The 21,428-nt window shown below is 37.7% G+C and overlaps 1 protein-coding gene across 1 annotated transcript in view; it reads right to left on the reverse strand.

Moving 5' to 3' along the window:
• LOC115213544 (protein phosphatase 1 regulatory subunit 14B) overlaps window positions 1-11,008 on the reverse strand; it is a 201,115-nt gene extending 190,107 nt beyond the window's left edge. The window contains exon 1 of the mRNA XM_029782577.2: window positions 9,820-11,008. Within this exon, the coding sequence (XP_029638437.1) occupies window positions 9,820-10,098 (279 nt within the window). The 5' untranslated portion in view covers window positions 10,099-11,008. The remainder of the gene's footprint in view (window positions 1-9,819) is intronic.
• Window positions 11,009-21,428: the final 10,420 nt, after the last annotated feature.

Consider the following 21,428-nt stretch of genomic DNA (forward strand, 5'->3'; position numbering starts at 1 on the left):
CACAGGTGCTTTTATGTGACACCAGCACCTGAAAGGACAAGCTTGTATGTGTAGAAGGTAGTGATTCTACTTAGCTTGACATATCTTATCAAGTACAGCGAACTGCCCGTCTCCCAGTCCTTTGTCATTTTCTCGGTGAAGACTGGCATCTGAAGATTCTGGATTTTTTCGGTTTGAACGGCAGTTTTTAACATAATTTCTAGGTAACTAAAAAAATTTTAACTTCATATACTGGTAGAATGTGTTTATAAAACATCTTTTTCTCTTGGCTTTGAGAAAATTCTATAGTTTGTAAGATATTTGTTGTTTTTTTTTTCTTCAATTTCTGCAATTTCAACCAATCAATGACCGTCTATTGAGGTGAAAACATTCTGTGCCGTATGAATATGTCCCTCGTTTAAGAAACAGATTGGGTTTATTTACATTTCTGAAGAAAAAAAAGATACCCTTCCCCCTAACCCTAAAACAGATTGAAATGCAATAGGTCGATACTAGGGTCATAATTATGGGTGACAATTTCATATGACACCGCCAGAAAAAACTGCCGTTCAAACCGAAAAGATCCAAGATTCTTTCTCACTACTTCATCCTACATCTTCCTGAGTCCACCCCCTTCCACAAGTACCCTCTACAGTTAGAGCTCAGCACTTCTTTATGAAGCTGTCCTCATCCAAACACAACACATGACCAAACACAGCACAGTCTTCTCTCTTGCACACAACATCTGATGCCTTTTATAACCAGTTTTCTAAGGGTTAAATATTACCATTTGAAAATAAAAGTATATCAATAATAGCATGCAACCATACAAGTTCTATAAATAAAACTTCTGTTTTCCTGCAACAGAAAGAGTTCAAAAAGCTAAATTAAGCCATTGAAGTAGGATTAACAATGGAAACAAAATTTTGTACACAATTATAGTACAATGCTCTAATGAGAAGAGGGTGAAAGTAGATTAAAATCAACTTGAAAACCATAAAATGAGGATGAAAGAAGTCCCAGAAGTCTTCTACCATATATGTTTCATATTACAAAGTTTTTGAAAAAAAAAAATCAATAACAGACATGGCTATGTGATAAAAAGTTTGCTTCCCAGCCACATGGTTCTGGGTTCAGTCCCACTGTATGGCATCTGGACAAGTGTCTTTTACTATTATAACCTTAGGCCAACCAAAGCCTTGAGTGGATTTGGTAAGGAGAAACTGACAGAAGTTTGTCATGTGTGTGTATATATATGTGTATATATATATATATATATATATATATATATATATATATACACACACACACATATATGCTTGTGTGTGTGTGTGCGCATTTGTTCCCCACCACTGCTTGACAACCAGTGTTGATGTGATTAAATCCATGTAACTTAGCAGTTCAGCAAAGGAAACCAATAGAATAAGTACCAGACTTTAAAACACAAGTACTGGGATTGATTTTAGTGGTATTGATTTCAAGGTGGTACAGTCTAATGATTGAAGCAAGTAAAAGACAAGAGGAAAAGGCAAAAAGACAGCAGCTTAGTTTGTTACAAACCAAATGACTTATTTTGTAAATAACAGTGATACACAGTCTCATCCAGAGTTTAATATCTAAAATGGATACTATAATTATATTTTGGATAAATTGCTTTAACCCTTTAGCATTCAGATTACTCTGCTTATTTATTCACATTGTTTTGAATTAATCATGCATTATCTTGTAGCTTCAAGATTTCAATGCTGTGTTTGTATATTTTTAGAATGACATTGCAGGGTTAGATTTGGTCTGTTTTAACATAAATTAGGTAGAATATTTGAGCCAGATACAGCGAGATTAAATATTAAAGAGTTAAATCATCCCCATCTAGTCAAAATGCTCCACCCGTCTTATGCTGGAAATGGCTAGATCCTGCCTCTCACACTTACCCTTCAAATGTCATTCTAAAAACTAAGCGATCACATTTTCAAAATATGGAAGATGCAAAAATAATACATGATTAATTTCACAAAATGTGAATAAATAAGCAATATATTTGACAGAATAATCTGAATGCCTAAAGAGTTAAAAGAAAGCTGACACTCTTCAGCTGGTCTGAGACTATTGATTCACTTACACTTGTTGCATAGCTAGTCAGAAGAAAGTTCAACTAGAGTTCCATAAAAATATGCAAATAAATATAGACCTAAAAATAAACTTCTTTTGCTCTCACAACTTTTATTTTCTGAGAAAACATGCAGTTTTTTTTTTCCTCTTTCGTACTAATTTACATAATCATTCTAAATCTCATTATTTTTCTAATCTATAAATTTTCCAAGGTCAACTACATTACTTACAAAGAGGAAATACAATATTCTTGGGGGGAATTTTCGGAGAGGAGGCTGTCAGGGACTAAAATAAATTTTAGAAAACTTTAAATAGCCTGACTTACTCCTTCAAAATGTATGTTCCTTCTCGAGCCATGCCTGGCTCATAAGGGCCGATTTCCCGGTTTCTTGGCATATAGGTTCCCCACCTAGATGGGATGCTGGTCCATCACAGGTGAGCTGCAAGATGCAGGAGGAAAGAGTGAGAGAAAGTTGTGGCAAAAGAGTCAGCAGAAGTTTCGCCATTACCTTCTGCCAGAGCCGCGTGGAGCTTAGGTGTTTTGCTCATAAACACGCACATCGTCCGGTCTGAGATTCGAACCCGCGATTCCTCGACCGCGAGTCCGCTGCTCTAACCACTAGGCCATGTGCCACCACACTCCTTCAAAAGATGTCCATCTATGCAAAACTGGCTATGCATGTACAAAACTTTGCTCATCAACGTCCAACATACATATACATACATTCACTTTTTGATACCAAGATAAATACACATTGAAATATTCTTATTCTTTTACACATTTCAGTCATTTGACTGCAGCCGTGCTGGAGCACCATACAAACATACAGACACACACACACATTTTTATATAGAAAGATAGATGGATGAATAGTGGGACGGATGGTCAGATTGGTGGGTAGGTAGGTAGGTAGATAGATAGATGGATCGATAGGTAGTTAGATAGATTGACAGATAGACAGATGGATCGATAGGTAGTTAGATAGATTGATAGATAGACAGATGGATCGATAGGTAGTTAGATAGATAGATAGATAGATAGATAGATAGATAGACAGATGGATCAATAGGTAGTTAGATAGATAGATAGATAGATAGATAGGTAGGTAGGTAGGTAAATGAATGGATAGATGGGTGGACAAACAGACAGACAGACAGTTTCAGAAATTTGCATTCTCATTTTGTCTCTGTGTATTAAAATGCAAAATAAAAATATACACTTTTTGTATATTTTGATCATATGAAAAGGAACAATGCCTATGCAGAGTCCTTCCCAGGCTGGCTGACTGGTGTGTCAATAGAAACGACTTCTTATAATATAAACTTCATATTCTGTTGTTATTCACCTTCTAAAAAAAGAAAGAGAATTATATGAATGGTTGTAATGTACAGTTCTTCTGAGAATAGGCTGCTTGTAGTTTAGTTTATTTAGTAAATAATGATGATTTTGTAAATGTTGAGAAACTATCAGATTCTAATATATATATATATATATATATATCGTTTAGCGTCCGCTTTCCATGCTAGCATGGGTTGGATGGTTCAACTGGGATCTGGGAAGCCAGAAGGCTGCACCAGGCCCAGTCTGATCTGGCAATGTTTCTATGGCTGTGTGGTAAAGAAGTTAACTTTTCAATCACATGGTTCCAAATTCAGTCCCACTGCATGGTACCTTGGGCAAATGTCTTCTACTATAGTCTCAGGCCAACCAAAGTCTTGTGAGTGGATTTGGTAGACGGAAACTAACCTAGCATTGATGGTCTATGTGTGAAGGTGCATGGCTCCATGGTTCGAGCGTCAGGCTCACAACCATGAGGTAGTGAGTTTGATTCCTGGACTGTGTTCTTGAGCAAGACACTTTATTTCATGTTGCTCCAGTTCACTCAGCTGCAGAAATAAGTTTGTGATGTCATTGGTGCCAAGCTGTATCGACCTTTGCCTTTCCCTTGCATAACATCAGAGGCATGGAGAGGGTAGGTTGGTATGCGTGGGTGACTGTTGGTCATCCATAAACAACCTTGCCCAGATTTGTACTTCGGAGGGTAACTTTCTAGACAGACAAACAGACAGACAGATAGATGAGTTATAGATAGATAGATAGATAGACAGATGTTTATGACCGAAGGGAGTCTTTACCCTTTACCCAATGGTAGGAGCTGACTTCAGAATTGTGTGGTCCAGAGTTAATTCCCACTGCATGGTATGGTGGGCAGATATCTTCAATTATGGCTTTGTGAGTGGAATTGGTAGACAGAAACTGTAAGAAATCCAAGATGTGTGTATGTCTCTGTCTGGTGTTGATGTTTGCATGCTGATTGTAAAGTCAACTTTCATACAAACAGATGTCACTGTTTACAATTTGCAGTGAAAATATTGCCTTGCTTGGTAACAAGTGAGGGTTGGTAGCATCAAGAACATCTGGCCAGAGAAAGTTTGCCTTAAGTTTTGTTAGAACTATGCAAGCAGCAAAAACTTGATGTCATAATGATGAAACAGGTCAAAAGTGGAGTAAGTTTTTTTTTTTTTTTTTTTTTTTTTTTCCAGAGAAAGTGGGGAAACGTGTGATATTTCATGCAGAAACCCTTCATTAAAGAGTGAAATTTTCTGATGATACCAAATAGATAACATGAGAAAATATTTCCAACATTATGTTTTGTTTTAAATATTAAAATTGTCAGTTTTCCCATAGACACTAATTTGTCCCGGCTTTATCATCATCATCATCGTTTAACGTCCGCTTTCCATGCTAGCATGGGTTGGACGATTTTGACTGAGGGCTGGCAAACCAGATGGCTGCACCAGGCTCCAATCTTGATCTGACAGAGTTTCTACAGCTGGATGCCCTTCCTAATGCCAACCACTCTGAGAGTGTAGCGGGTGCTTTTTACATGTCACCGGCACGGGAGCCAGTCAGGCGGTACTGGCAATGACCTCGCTTGAATCTTTTTACACGTGCCACCAGCACAGGTGCCAGTGAAGCAGCGTTGGTAACGATCACTAATATTTAGTGTCCAATTTCCATGCTGGCATAGGTTGGACAGCTTGACAGGAACTGATAAGGCCAGGGGATGCACCAGGTTCCGTTGTCTGTTTTGGCTCGGTTTCTACAGCTAGATGCCCTTCCAAATGCCGACCACTCCACAAAGTATACTGGGTGCTTTTTATGCGACACCAATGCTTCTCATGTGGCACTGTTTATAAACATAATACCATTTTTTGCCAAAACTAAGATCTGAGGAAACTAGCGATGATTGTCTATATCACATGTGGCTCTGTGTCAAGAAGTCTGCTTTGGAACCATGTAGCTTAGGGTTCATTTCAACATGTTGCTCACCCCCATGTTCACTATCCTGTTGTTGTTGGGTTTTGGGTTGCTTTTTTTTTTCTGCAGACACGCTAAAACCACGGTTTCTAGCATCATTATCATCATTTTAATGCCCACATGGGATTTGTTGAGGCAGATTTCTTACAGCTAGATGCCCTTCCTCTTTGTGACTCTAACCTGTTTCCAAATAAGGTAATATTTCCCCATGACCAGATATGTTTTCACAGAAGACTAGAATCAAAAGACACTGCTTGAATGATGGTGATACTTGTTTACAACTATCACATGATGTCAAAGGCAAGGAAAGAGTAATACACACCCATGCATATGTGCACACATGCATGCACTCACACAAATATATACATGTACATATATGATGTGCTTCTTTCAGTTTCCCTCTATCAAGTCCAGTCACAAGGCTTTGTTGGCCTGGGGCTATAATAGAAGACATTCAAAGCTGTCCTTTGTCTTAGAATGGTAAGATGTGATTTAAAGGAAGATTTGGTTATTTCTAAGCAAGTCAAACAACTACAGATAAGGTCCCTTGTTGGCTTTCGATAGTAGAAGTTTTAATCAACAGTCACGTACAGGTAAGATGACTTAAGAGGATGGACCATTAAGCTTTTTATCGCCATTATACAATAGCTGGGTTACCTATATGCAACAGGTACCAAATCATTTTTAAAATTTAACACATTAGTTATAATCCAGAGATATATTAAGCACAAGCACATTCCCTTGGAGGAGGAAACAAAGACACTTTTGTGTCTATCCCCATCTTAATTAACATACAAGATAGGCCAGAAGAAATTCTGTGTCCCTTCACATATACGTCGAGAAGGCAGGGCAAACTATTCTACTCTTGCCATACCTCTTCTTACTAACACCATACAGGATCCAAGACAAACTCAAAATTCAGCTGCTCCCGCCTCTTCTATTCATAAAATAATGAAAGAACTACTAAACTAGACAGCAGCTGTTACGGAATGCAAGTCTTTTTAAAATTCTTTCAACCACTTTGAAGTATGCTAACAGCTGAACATTACATTGGTCACCATTTTTCAATCATTTGTTCAAATAAACGTTTACAAACACACGTGTGTGTGTCAGTGTGTGTACGCGCGCTTAAGTCTTTGTTTACTTACGTAGTCACGTATGTTAGGAGAGAGATTTACACACACTCGCTGGAATTGTTTGTGCATATATACATATTACACACGAGCCAACGATAGACCCTCTAAGTCAGAGATTCTCAACCGGGATCCACACAAGATTTTGTTAAAATTTATGTGCAATAAATTGGGTTTACTTCTACTATACACAAAATATTTTAGCAGAATTTTTTAATACAATTCCTAATAATTCTTAATTATAGGCGTAGGTGTGGCTGTGTGGTAAGTAGCTTGCTTACCAACAACATGGTTCAGGGTTCAGTCCCACTGCGTAGCACCTTCGGCAAGTGTCTTCTGTCATATATATATATATAGTGTTTGTGCGTCTGTGTTTGTCCCCCCAACATCGCTTGACAACCGATGCTGGTGTGTTTATGTCTCCGTAACTTAGCGGTTCGGCTAAAGAGACCGATAGAATAAGTACTAGTCCTGGGGTCGATTTGCTCGACTAAAGGCGATGCTCATGGCCACAGTCAAATGACTGAAACAAGTAAAGTAAGTAAATAGAAATATAATGGGACTTTTTTAAACATCGAATGTTTATTAGATTAATCAAATGGCTCTATTGTTCTTGGCAATCATCGGATATGCTAGAAATATCAGTCAAAATTCCTTAAAACCAGACTCATATTGTCTTGGGAAATGGTACAAGAGATAATGTGTCTACGAATGAACTGCTCATGGTTGGAACTTTTTTTTTTGACAACAGGTCTACTCGATCAGAGCCTTTCATTGGGTAAATGAAAACTTAAATGCAGCAATATAATCCATATGCGAGTCTGTCTATGTTGTATTGAGCTACGATCAAGATTCCTAAAAATTCAACAGACTCCTAAAAGTATTGCAATCAAGTGTCAGATGACAGGTACCCTCTTCAAACATCTAATGTCGGTTGTTACAATGGGGGTAAAAAAAAAAGGGGGCCTCGAGAGGACCAACACACCCTTACACACTCACGCGCTTCCGCATCTACCGCACGCGAAATCAGAAACGTGCGTGTGTGTGAAACAAGCTTCTATCTCAAGAGTAGATCTGAGTGGTCGGTAACGAATAAGTGACATTACAGTACCATGAGCCGCCGCCTAAACAGGAAACACCAGATTAAAAACAAACAGATAAAGTGAAAGATGTAGAAAAAAAAAGAGGAAGGAATGAAATAGAAAGAAAGAAAAAAAATACCGTAAGAGCGAAAACGAGAGATAAGGAAAGAATATATTAAGATAGCGACGATTTCTTCCGCACACATCACACAGAAGATTGTATTTCATATTTAATAGCAATCTTATTTTCTTTTATCATTAAAATCTTAATTTTAGAAAGTACACGCGCGCACACACGCACACATCTCTGTTGGTGCAGGGACTAGTTTCGTTATTTCCATGACAAGGCTTTTCAGGTTTAAACTCACATTCAAAAACCATACAATATCAAAGCATTAAGAGATATTTGAAACACGTTTCAAAAGATCAATGGAATGAATATACTATACTGCAAACTGAATTATATATTTATAGTGGGATGTTGTTCTTTTAAATTTCCTCTGCAACACTTGCTGACACAGATTGTAAATTCAGATCGCGTCAACACTCTAGCATGCGGACACACATTTTATTGCCTGTATATTTTTTTTTTCTTTACTATAAAGTATTCTTGTGTATGTAAAACAACCATCAATATTATGAATGCAATATCGAATTCACTATCCATTTGCAGGAAATTATTTTCTTTGATGTTGATGGTATCGTCAATTGACGGACATGAATCTAGAAGAAACTTTAGTACCATAAAGGTAGTACCAAAGGTGAAAGGAATTATTGTTAATGCACACGTTTTCGGAGAGGAAAGGCCCAAAAAAAAATTAATAAATAAAAAGAACCTTAAACCGGCACTTAATGCAGCCATTTTATCTACGTAAACTGCATGATGTCTCAAAAGAAAAAAAAAGTTCTCACACTGGTAGTTGCAGGAATTGGTGTCGGGTCACAGTGCCACTAAATCGACTTCATATGTAGGTGTGCTATGTCAAAGACATGAATTACATGAAATCCTGTTTATTCTTTAAAAGAATGTTGCATCGTATATTAGAATATGTGTAATACCGTTATTGCACTTTAACTCCCGGTTCCCCCTCATCAAGCAGATCAATGATCAAAGGTGTCCCTATTTCGACCATCCTTTTATATCTATACACACACACACACATACAAAGAGACTATGTTGTCGAATGTTTATTTTTTTTTTTTTTTGTTATTATTATTAAGATGATTGAGTGAGGATTTAGGGAGTTGTGATAAGTGAAATTTTATGAAAACATCAGAAATTCATTTATCTAAAAAAAAATTTTGCAAACGGTAAAGCGATAACGCCAAGGGAAAATTTAAGTGCAAAAGTAACTATCACCTATGGTTATTTTCCACATGGCGCCCTGGCCCCATAATATAATCCAAGTAGATCTCCCAACAAATATACAACCTAATATCGTTTTCCCATTTAAAAAAAATTATTTTATTAGAGCCATTGGAATTATGATAAATAAAAAAAAAGGTATGAACATCTCAATTCTAATCTTTCTTCCTTAAAATGCAGAGTTTCGGCGCCTATTTAAAAATCGTGGTAAATAATCACAGGAAAGACGGAAATATATTGAAATGAATGGAAAGATTAAGAGAGATTTTATCTAGATTTACAAATATTTAGAGAAACACTGATTTGCATTACATGTGGTTTAGATCTAAAGCGAATTCTAACAATCAATGCATACATTAACACATGCTAGTTTGAGAAGATACACAAACGTGTTATCGATATGGTGCTCGTTTGAATGTTGAATGCGTGCACTTTGTCCCATTTCATATAAGCCGGCCTTCATGAAGAAAAACATTTTATATTCGATAGAATGAAAAAATTATATTGATTCTTTTTTATTTTTCCCATAAAGCACAAAACCAAAGTTCTATAGAATAAACCACAGTATATTACTGGTACAATGTATTTTATCGACCTCCAGGAAGATGAAGAATGAAGTCATCTGGCGAGATTTTTATTCGGAAAACAGTGTTATCGAAATATTTTTAGATGAATGGGAAAATACGGAGAATTGTATAATCGATAATTTCTTGTTCAAAACAAAATTATAATTTGAATACAGGAAAAAAATTAATAAAATATATATGCGTGAATTGAGAAGAAGATTTTAATGATTCAGTAAAATATGATGAAAACAAAGGTTCTTACCTTGCAACCGTACAAGAACCGTAATCTTTCGTCAAGCCAATCTTCAACTTTTAAACGTTTCCTAATCAAAGACATTTGATGCTGACCATACTTGGCGGTCAAGTATTTCTTTTTTTGTTCTTTAATCGCCTCTCGCTGTGTGTTGAAATTTACCGATCGGTTATGAGCTGATGATGAAGGGGATGTAGCTGAACGAGCAGCAGGGGAACGATGCTGGGAACTACTAGAATTGCTACTACCAGTGGCTACTTTGTCCAAAGAGTATGTTGTGGTCGCCATTCTTAGAGAGAAGGTCCCAAATACAAGGAACCAGTCAACACTCCAAACTTTAGATTTTCAATTTGTTATGAATTATTTTAAATAATAAATAGAATCTGAAGTTCTCGTGTAAAAATGTTGGTAGCTATGAACTAATTCAGTTTCTCTTCTTTCTTTCTCCGGCTTTACGTTGTCTACCTATGCCGCCCTGGGAGATGAAGCAAAAAGTTAACTTTATCTGTTAAACTAACTTTGAAATAAAAAACGAATTCAACTTCCAGTTGAGGCAGTAAATTTGGACACGTGTCCATGTAACTCTCTGTAAATTCGTTAATAATCCAAAACAAGATTGTTATACCAAGCACATTTTGTCTGTTTGTAGTTATATATTCTCTGCTTGAATTACTTGATGTTCATCAAACAATAACTGATATTTGTTTTTTAAAGTATACATATGTGTATGTGTATATATATATATAGTTATAGCAAATAATTATAACAAAATTAAAAGATACTATATACAAATTGATACTTCGATCATTAGTAACGATACCTACAATCAACAATCTGCGAGAGCCAGTTTCGACTACGCGTATACTAAAGTAGTATCACAGATTTGAGTGCTTGCTTGCTAATATAACTTAAGGTAAAAATCATTCAATCTCAAGAAATTGGTGCTGGTCTACGGCGTCGGCAACAATTAGTCCACGAGAGAATTGGTAGAAGAGTTCACTAAAATCAGTCTAAATGCCGTGAGTGAGTGAAAAATCTAACACTTTGGGCTCTTGCTCGTCGTCTAAGAGCAACGAAAGTACACACGGTGTGTTGTTACTTAGGCTTCCAAACTGCTGGACGAGATAATGTGTTTGCTTTTATACAAAGCACAAAAAAAACGATCGCTGCTGCTGCTGCTTCTGTTGCCTGACCTTGCATATAGACACACCCCCTCTTACTCGCTTTATCCCTTTTCTGCTTTCTCTTACACACACACATCACTTTACTTTAGTCATTTAAAGTTACCTCCCTTGGAAGATGCTTTTTACTTCTTAATTTTAATCAGAAATTGAATTAAAATGTTATTTTCATGTGAAAGAAAATATAAATAAATACTGATCTTTTTCCTACTGTGCAATCATTTCAAACCATAAAGATATGCGCAAAAGATTAAGGAAGTAATTTAGTCATTTATACACGCACACATACACACACATTATGAGCGTGTGTGTGTGAGTGTATATATATATATATATATATATATATATATATATATATATATTGGAAGGTTTGGAGATGATGTACAGGTATTATATATTAGAAGAAATGAGATACTCAGAAAATCGGATGGTTTATATTTACAGATATTTATTTGTATATTACATTTTTTATAATATCATCACTTAGATCATTAGCGCTTTCTCTCCCATTCTAGTGGGGTTTTCAAATCAAACTAAGTTCCTCTCACACAGAACTTAGTTTGATTTGAAAACCCCACTAGATGGGAGAAAGCGCTAATGACTAGTTATATGTTTTATATGATATATATAAAAAATCTAATATACAAATAAATATCTGTAAGTATAAACCATCCAATTTTCTGAGTACCTCATTTCTTCTAATATATATATAATATATATATTATATATATATATATATATATATTATATATATATATATATATATATATATATTATAGAATATATATATATATATATATATATATACATCATAATATATATAATATATTATATATATATCATTACATACATATCATCATCATCATCATCATCATTTAGCATCCGTTTTCCATGCTAGCATGGGTTGGACGGTTCTACTGGGGTCTGTGAAGCCAGAAGGCTTCATCAGGCCCAGTCAAATCTGGCAGTGTTTCACGGCTGGATGCCCTTCCTAACGCCAACCACTCTGTGAGTGTAATGGGTGCTTTTACGTGCCACCCGCACTGGTGCCAGACAGAGCTGGCAAATGGCCACGAACGGATGGTGCTTTTATGTGCCACCGGCACGAGGGCCAGGCGAGGCTGGCAATGGACACGAAACGGGGCGGTACTGGCAACGGTCGCGAAACGGAAAGTTCTCTTACATGCCACCGGCACTGGTAACACATCTGCAATTTCCATTGATCGATTTCCATGATCGATTTCGATTCTGATCCTCACTTGCCTCAATGGGTCTTCACAAGCAGAGTTTCGACATGCCACCGGCACTGGTAGCACATCCGCAATTTCCATTGATCGATTTCGATTCTGATCCTCACTTGCCTCAACACTCTTCACAAGTAGAGTTTTGTGTCCCAAGAAGGGAAGGTATGCATACGTAGGCTGGCTCCATCCCATGTAGAAGGCCACGGGTTGTGGACTCACTTGTCCTGCCGGGTCTTCTCGCGCACAGCACACTTCCAGAGGTCTCGGTCTCTAGTCATTTCCTCAGTGAGACCTAAAGTTCGAAGGTCGTGCTTCACCACCTCGTCCCAGGTTTTCCTGGGTCTGCCTCTTCCACAGGTTCCCTCAACCGCTAGGGTGTGGCACTTTTTCACACAACTATCTTCATCCATTCTCGCCACATGACCATACCAGCGCAAACGTCTCTCTTGCACACCACAACTGATGCTTCTTAGGTCCAGCTTTTCTCTCAAGGTACTTACACTCTGCCGAGTGTGAGTACCGGCATTACACATCCATCGGAGCATACTGGCTTCATTTCTAGCGAGCTTACGCATATCCTCAGCAGTCACGGCCCATTTTCACTGCCATGTAGCATGGCTGTTCGTACACACGCATCATACAGTCTGCCTTTCACTCTGTGCGAGAGGCCTTTTGTCACCAGCAGAGGTAAGAGCTCTCTGAACTTTGCCCAAGCTATTCTTACTCTAGCAGTTACACTTTCAGCACACCCCGCCCCCGCTGCTGACTTGGTCACCTAGGTAACGGAAACTATCAACTATTTCTAGTTTTTCTCCCTGGAAAGTGACGGAAGTTGGTCTCAGAGCATTTTCAATGTTTATTGTTCCTGAGCATCTGCCACATACAAAAACCATCTTCCTAGTTAGCCTTCCTTTGACATTGCTGCATCTCTTATGTGTCCATAGCTTACACTTGGTGCATCTTATAGAGTTTCTACCTACACCTTTTTCTACAGATCGAGCAGGGCCATCTACCTGAAGGTGTTTGTGATTTGTCTACCTTCCTACTGATTACGACTTTGTTTTTAGCTAGATTGACTCTGAGGCCCTTCGATTCTAATCCTTGTTTCCACACCTGAAACTTCTCCTCCAGTTCTGATAGCGACTCAGCAATTAGAGCAAGGTCATCAGCATAGAGGAGCTCCCAGGGCATCCTGTCTTGAATTCCTCCGTTATTGCCTGGAGGACTATGATAAATAGGAGGGGCTGAGTACTGAGCCTTGGTGGACCCCTACCTCTACCCGGAATTCTTCACTGTACTCATTTCCAACCCTCACCCTACTAGCGGCGTCCCTATACATGGCCCGCACAGCTCTCACTAACCATTCATCTATCCCTAGTTTTCTCATTGCCCACCAGATAAGGATCGGGGGACCCTGTCGAAGGCTTTCTCCATGTCAACAAAAGCCAGGTACAGGGGCTTATCTTTGGCTAGGTATTTCTCCTGCAGCTGCCTTACCAGGAATATAGCATCAGTAGTACTTTTCCCTGGCACAAACCCAAACTGCATCTCATCTAAACTAACTCTCTCTCTAATTAGTTGGGCTATGACCCTCTCCGTAACCTTCATCACCTGGTCCAACAGCTTGATACCTCTGTAGTTATTTGTATCTAGGGCATCACCTTTACCTTTGTAGCAGTTGACTATTATACTGCTACACCAGTCATTGGGTATGACCCCTTTGTGTATCACCTGATTAACTATATGGGTGACTAGGCTATAGCCGACACTACCAGACATTTTGAGCATCTCTGCAGTGATTCCTGATGGGCCTGGGCTTTCCCTGTCTTCATGCTTCTAATGCCTTAGCTACCACAGAACCAACTAGCTACGACTATCACTCGGAAGCTGGTCCTCTGTTGGGTCACATTCGGCAGACTCTCTTTATCCCATTCATTTTCTTCATTCAGCAACCTTTCATAGTGGCATGTATGTATGTATATAGGAAAGTTTTTGAAAGTTTTTCAGTAACTAAAACACCTAGCGGTGGAGCAGTGTCAATACTTATCTGAGGTAAAGAAAAAGAACAATAGAACTATATCCCATAATCAACAGGTACACTTGCCCAATCCTAGGCAAAATCAAAGTTATCAATATTCCCATTGCAAATTCATAGCAAAATCCATGCCTGGATAGAAATTACATTCATACATCTACCGCAAATAGATGCATCTTTTTTATTTTTTATTTTCTTTCCTTCTTTCTTTTACTCTCTTTAAGTCCATTAAAATCGCATTATTTATTGGATGACCCCAATGTGTGTGTGTGTGTGTGTGTATTATATATATATATATATATATATTATATATAACACATACACACATTGGGGTCATCCAATAAATAATGCAATTTTTTCAATTGTATGAACTAAAAGTCAGAGGGGGATGGGATAAAATAACGGCATCAACTTGCTATAATAGCAGGTAGTAATTTTACCTTGTACTGATTCTTAGTGCAAGATTTTGAAGAGTGCAGTTCGATTTTAATAGTTATTTTTTCAAAGCTATAACAGAAGTTGTAAAGGAGCATATTCAGCATATTTTGCTTTATGAGTTCAACAAAGGTAGCAACACAAAAGAATGTGTGAGGAATATTAATACAGTATATGGGGGTCAGACAATAAGCACAAGCCAGTGTCAACGGTGGTTCCAGAAATCCCAAGCTGGAAACTACAGCTTAGAAGACAAGCCTCAGAGCTTGATGAGGATGTTCTGCAAACCCTGATGGTACAAAATCCCATCGTAACTGTTGAGGAACTAGCAAAGAAGCTTGGATTTGGTCGTTCAACCATTCATCGACACCTATGTGCCATCAGAAAAGTCAGCAAATTGGGTCAATGGGTTCCTCACAAACTTCCTGAATCTAATCGCGTACAGAGAGTGAATGTGTGCTCTTCTTTGCTGTCATATCTCACGAATTAACCTTTTTTGGACTGAATAGTGACTGGAGATGAGAAATGGGTTCTCTATAAAAATGTCAAGTGCTGAGGAGAGTGGGTAGGGAGAGGAGAAACACCAGTACCCCAGGCCAAAGAAGCTCTTCACCAACATAAGGTGTTGTTATCTGTTTGGTGGGTATGAAAGGTTTAGTCCACTTTGAACTTTTAAATGCAAACCAAACAATAACAAAGGAGATCTACTGTGGGCAGCTTGAGTGGCTTAAGTCAGTGCCTGAAGAAAAACGACCATCTTTGGTTTCAAGACGAAAGGTGTTCTTCCATCAGGATAATGCTTGGCCACATACAGCAAGAATGACATTCCAAAGGCTGGAGCAGTTTGAATGGGAAATGATATCCCAGCCACCATATTCACCAGACACTGCCCATCTGATTATCATTTATTCTGTAGTATTTTTCTGCAGAAGGAGTATTTTGCATCACGGACAAGTGAATTTTGGAAGAGGGGCCTTGCAAGTCTACCAGATAGATGGAAGAGAATTGTAGGAAATGAAGAAGAGTATATTTTAGATAAGAAAGGAATTTTTGTTTATCTTAATTTTGAAAAATAAGTGTAAAAAACCACATTATTTATGGGATAATGTCATTACTCTGATATATAGAAGGAATGGCCATTGCAGTTTGGATATATGCTGTTCTGGAAGAAATTCATCTTAAGCATCCCAAGTAGTTGGTTATTGTCAATTGTTTTGAGCTAGCTGTTTTGATGAGTCATAGTATGTTTGGCATTACTGTTGTACTACAGGATGTTGTCAGAATTCTTCTGAAGGCATTGTATTGCTTTTTTCCTTTCTGGATTCAGGATACTCAGATCACAATATTTCTCTGGGTTGGGTTTTGTAAGTGACCATGCAAGTATCTTCTCCAGCAAGCTCAAGGTTAGCCTTATTCCTTGGACTGAATATATATACATATGTATATATATATCATCATCATCATCATCATCATCATCGTTCTCCATGCTAGCATGGGTTGGACGGTTCGACCGGGGATCTGGGAAGCCAGAAGGCTGCACCAGGCTCCAGTCTTATCTGGCAGTGTTTCTACAGCTGGATGCCCTTCCTAACGCCAACCACTCCGTGAGTGTAGTGGGTGCTTTTTACGTGCCACCTGCACATATATATATATATATATTCAGTCCAGTGTGGAATGAAAGCTGTGAAGGAAGCTGAAATGTATTGAGGGTGCAAAGAGATTGTTGGAGTAGTCTGTGAAAGATAGATAGAACTTAGTAACTAAAACACCAAGATCTGGCAGTGCTTCTACAGTGGGATGCCCTTCCTAACGCCAACCACTCCATGAGTGTAGTGGTTGCTTTTTATGTGCCACTAGCACAGGGGCCAGAGGTGGCTGTGACTCCAGATCATCAGCATCACTCAGGCTCAACACAGATTTCACATAAGACACATGTCTGCTGAAAGAATTTCACATTTTTCTGCTTTATTTCTAACCCAGATTACTTATTTGTCATATCTAGGACTATGTCTTTCTCCATTTCTAGGTTAAGGGTGAAAAATAAAGCAAAACACAACTGATCTTTACACACAGACACACAGAATAACAGCAATCAAATAATGACAGCAGAGTGCACAACAAACATCAACTATCTGGCTGTTGCCTGTACTCTTGACAAGAGATGCTGGTTAGGCTTGTTCATATTAGCCCATGTTGCTGGATAATGTTTCGTTCCTTTAAGAATATTATAGAATGGAAACTTTTCATAGATTGGAATTTAAATCCTAATCTCTATAGAAATTTATTGTTTCAAGAAGACATTGAATTTGAATTACTTTTAATTTTTACAATTATAGATGCCTGGAAAACGTGATAGTCAGTTGATGCAAGGCCTGGTGACTATGATGGATGACAGAGTACTTCCAAGTTCAGTTACTGTAACTTGAGTAGCATTCTTTGTGCAACATGTGGTCAAACATTGTCTTGCAAGAGAATTGGCCTGTCTCTATTGACCAATCTTGGTTTATTTACAAGTTCACTCATCATTTCATCCGATTTGTTGATGTATACATTTGCTGTAATTGACTTACCAGATCTCAAGAAGATGTAGTGGATGGCACCAGCGCTGGACCATTAGCTTTTTTTTGGTGAATATTCTTTTTTGGATTGTGTTTTGGCGCTTCATCTCTATCCAACCACCATGCAGAATGCTTGCTATTGTTGAAAAGAATCCATTTTTCATCACATGTAACAATATGATGCAAAAATGGCTCACTTTTATGCCATGACAGCAAAGAACAGCAAGTTTCAAGACAATGTGTCATTTGATGTTCATTTAGTTTGTGTGGTAACCACTTGTCCAGTATATTTACCTTACCAATTTGTTTCAGATGGTCTAATACAGTTGGAATCAAAACATTAAACCTTGCTGCTAACTCAAGTAATTTGAGATGTATCAAACTACAGTTTCTAGTTCATTATTATCTACCTTTGTCTCAGGTCTACCATGAGGATGATTTTCAAGAGTAAAGTTACCAGACCAGAACTTCTCAAACCATCGACATACAGTGTGCTCATTCACCACATCTTCACCAAACACCTCATCAATATTTCAAGCTGTCTGGGATGCATTAGTTCCACAACGAAACTTATTTTCATAAACAATGCAAATTTTTTATCTATCCATGGGTTCACAAAAATTGATTTACAAGAGAAAACTCACAATATAATCAGACACCATGAATAGCATTTTGAAAAGTGATAACGTAACTCTTCAATGTTGTAAAACAAAGAATTGTCAGCATAAAACATTAGATTTAACAAATGTCAAACTTGATGCATAAGAAAATCAGGCATTTCACACTTAATGACTTGATATATATACATACATACATATATATATATATATATATATATATTATATATATATATAATATATATATATATATATATATATATATATATATAATTGTTTGTTTGTATTCCACCTGCCTTCGTCTTTTGTTTATTTCCGTAAACCTGCCTTCGTCTTTTGTCTATTTTCATAAAGCTTCCCGTTATATATATAAATAGCCTGGGAAAATTTCAGAGAGCTCTTACCTCTGCTTATGACAAAAGGCCTCTCGCTCAGAATAAAAGGTATGACGCATGTGTACATGGCAGCGAAACATGGGGTGTAACTGCTGAGGACATGTGTAAGCTCACAAGGAATGAAGCCAGTATGCTCCCATGGGTGTTTAATGTCAGCGTGCATACTCGACAGAGTGTAAGTACCTTGAGAGAAAAGTTGGACCTAAGACGCATCAGAGGTGGTGTGCAAGAGAGACGACTGCACTGGTATGGCCATATGGCGAGAATGGATGAGGATAGCTGTGTGAAAAAGTGCCATACCCTAGTGGTTGAGGGAACCTGTGGAAGAGGTAGACCCAGGAAGACCTGGGATGAGGTGGTGAAGCATGACCTTTGAACATTGGGCCTCACCGAGGCAATGACTAGTGACCAGGACCTGTAGAAATATGCTGTGCTTGAGAAGACTCGGCAAGCCAAGTGAGACCATAACCTCGTGGCCTATGCCAGGGGTGTAACCAGCCCACTTATGCATACCTATCCTTCATTGGACACTAAACTCTGCTTGCAAAGACCTGTTGAGACAACTGAAATCGAAATCAAATTCGATGACTGGCATCCGTGTTAGTGGCGCACTAAGAGTACCATCCGAGCGTGATCGTTGCCAGAGCATCAAACTGGCTTCTGTGCCGGTGGCACATAAAAAGCACCTTTCGAGCATGATCATTGCCTGCGTCGCCTTACTGGCACTTGTGCTGGTGGCACGTGAAAAAACATTCGAGTGAGGTCGTTGCCAGTGCCACTGGACTGGCTCCTGTGTAAGTGGCACATAAAAAGCACCATTTGAGCACAGCCATTGCCAGTACCGCCTGACTGGCCCTCGTGCCGGTGGCACGTAAAAGCACCTACTACACTCTTGGAGTGGTTGGCGTCAGGAAGGGCATCCAGCTGTAGAAACTCTGCCAGATCAGATTAGAGCCTGGTGCAGTGTGTATTTTACTGCCCCCTCCCTTGATAGTGCATGTTAGTTGGAAATGAATATCTCTGCTATGCAAGCAGTGTCCTTCATCCCTATTTTTCCATGAGAAAAGGAAGATCATGGGTAAATATCTTACTTGGAAAGAGTTGAGGGCTGCTGCTAACAGTTCTGCCAGCTCACCACCTTAATTAATATAAGCATTAACTTCAAACTAGGCACAAAACCACAAATTTTTGGCATGATTAGTCAACTAAATCAACCCAGTACTTCAACAGTTATTTTATTGATCCTAGAAAGATGAAATTCAAAACTGACCCAAGCAAGCTTTGAACTTAAAATATAAAGAATTTTGAATCAAACATCACAAGGTGCATTTTCTTTTCTTTTTCTCCTCTTTTTTTTTTTCCTTTGATGCTATAACACTTCTGCCAATCCACCACTTTAATTAATATAAAAACTAAAATGTAAGTTAATTACTAAGATATCTCTAATTGATAGCCTTCTGAAAATTAAAAGTACTTTTGTTGTTTTCTACTTGTAAAAAAAGGATTACATGTGGGGCTTTTAATTCTTTGTCTTGAAGACAAGGAGGGACAGAGATTTTTATGGCCTCCTTAGAGTGTGAGATCAAAATACATACCATATATACTCAAGTAAAAGTCAAATTTTTTAGACCATTTTTTAAGGTCTAATTTATGGAGTCAACTATTACATGGATACTACTTTTGAGGGGCTGAAATTCAAGCTAGAATCTGAAACCCAACTGATCTCTAAGCAAATAAAAACAAAAGCACAATGAATTACAGTAATATTACTAATTCTATGCATCAAAACATGCGTCCTGGTAAATAACATAACCTATAAAGAAGGTCACATAGCTTTCTTGTGCAGTTACCACTAAATGTCCATAATGTAGTGTCAAGTTGTTAATCTGGAGCAGGGATTCCCAAAATGTGTTCTACAAAACTCCAGGGTTCCCTGAAAGTTATCAGGGGTTCCACGTTTTTAAAAATAATGTCGAAGGATTCTGCGACATAAGAAGTTTAGGGACCACTGATTTAGTGATTAACTAAATGTTTTTAAGCTTACCACAGTCATGCCTCTGTACAAATTCATACAGTGGTGTTTGCTGTTGTTCACCAACAGTGCTAGACAAACTAGACTCTCTCTCTCTCTCTCAGTCTGAGTATTGCTTTCTTGAAGAAGAAATTGGCTATGATCAAACCTGGAGAGGGCTTGTCAGGTCAAAAATATCTCTACAACATCTGTCTATTTCATCAGTATGTCATTTTTTAATATATAGTATATTTTAGAATTTCACGTAAAAATGCATGATGTTCCCACAAACCAATTTCATACAAGACAATTTTTTCATAATTTAATTATTACATATATAATGCCAAAAAGCACACTGGAGACTGATAGCCAATAGAATAGAAATTTTTAAATTTATTCTTTCTGTGCATCCCAGTACCAAATGCTTTATGGCCCAGTGTTGGTCTGCAGTCCAGTGGTTAGAGATCCCTCCCCTAGAGGACAGTTAATACAAAGAAGGTAATCATCGCTTCATACTATTTGATGGGATTAGAAGTCTGAATTTGAGTTTCTTAACACTTTCAATGTGGGAATCATCAACAAATGATTTGCTCATGGTATACTGACAGATAAAAGACATCAATAAGCAATTCTGATCATCATATAATTTTAAAGACATAAAAATTCAGCTTCAAAATATTATTGATTTTCACAAATTTTGCAACCAAGAGGACATGCTTAGACATTAATTTACATAACTAAAGTATTATGCTGAATAAGAGTTACTCATCTTCTATAATTATCTTCTAATAATATTGAATATTTTTCCAAGGGTGACAAGCTAGCAGAACTGTTAGAATGCCAGGTAAAATGTTAAGCAGCATTTCATCCATCTTTACATTTACTCCTGTCAAGGTCAACTTAGCCTTTCATCATTTTGGGGTCAATAAAATAAGTACCAATTCTCAACTGATTTTCACTAAACTTTACACACACATTACTTATGTCCCAGTGATGGTCATACACAATAACATTTTGCCCAGAGCTTCAGTGTATTATTACTTGGTTAGAGAATATAAAAATGAAAGGATTTTATCTATTCATTTATTTTAACTGTCCAATAGCAAACAATCTTAATCTCCATAGTTAAACTGCATTAAACT

Source organism: Octopus sinensis, linkage group LG6, assembly GCF_006345805.1.
Source record: "Octopus sinensis linkage group LG6, ASM634580v1, whole genome shotgun sequence".
In the NCBI taxonomy this organism is placed as follows: domain Eukaryota; kingdom Metazoa; phylum Mollusca; class Cephalopoda; order Octopoda; family Octopodidae; genus Octopus; species Octopus sinensis.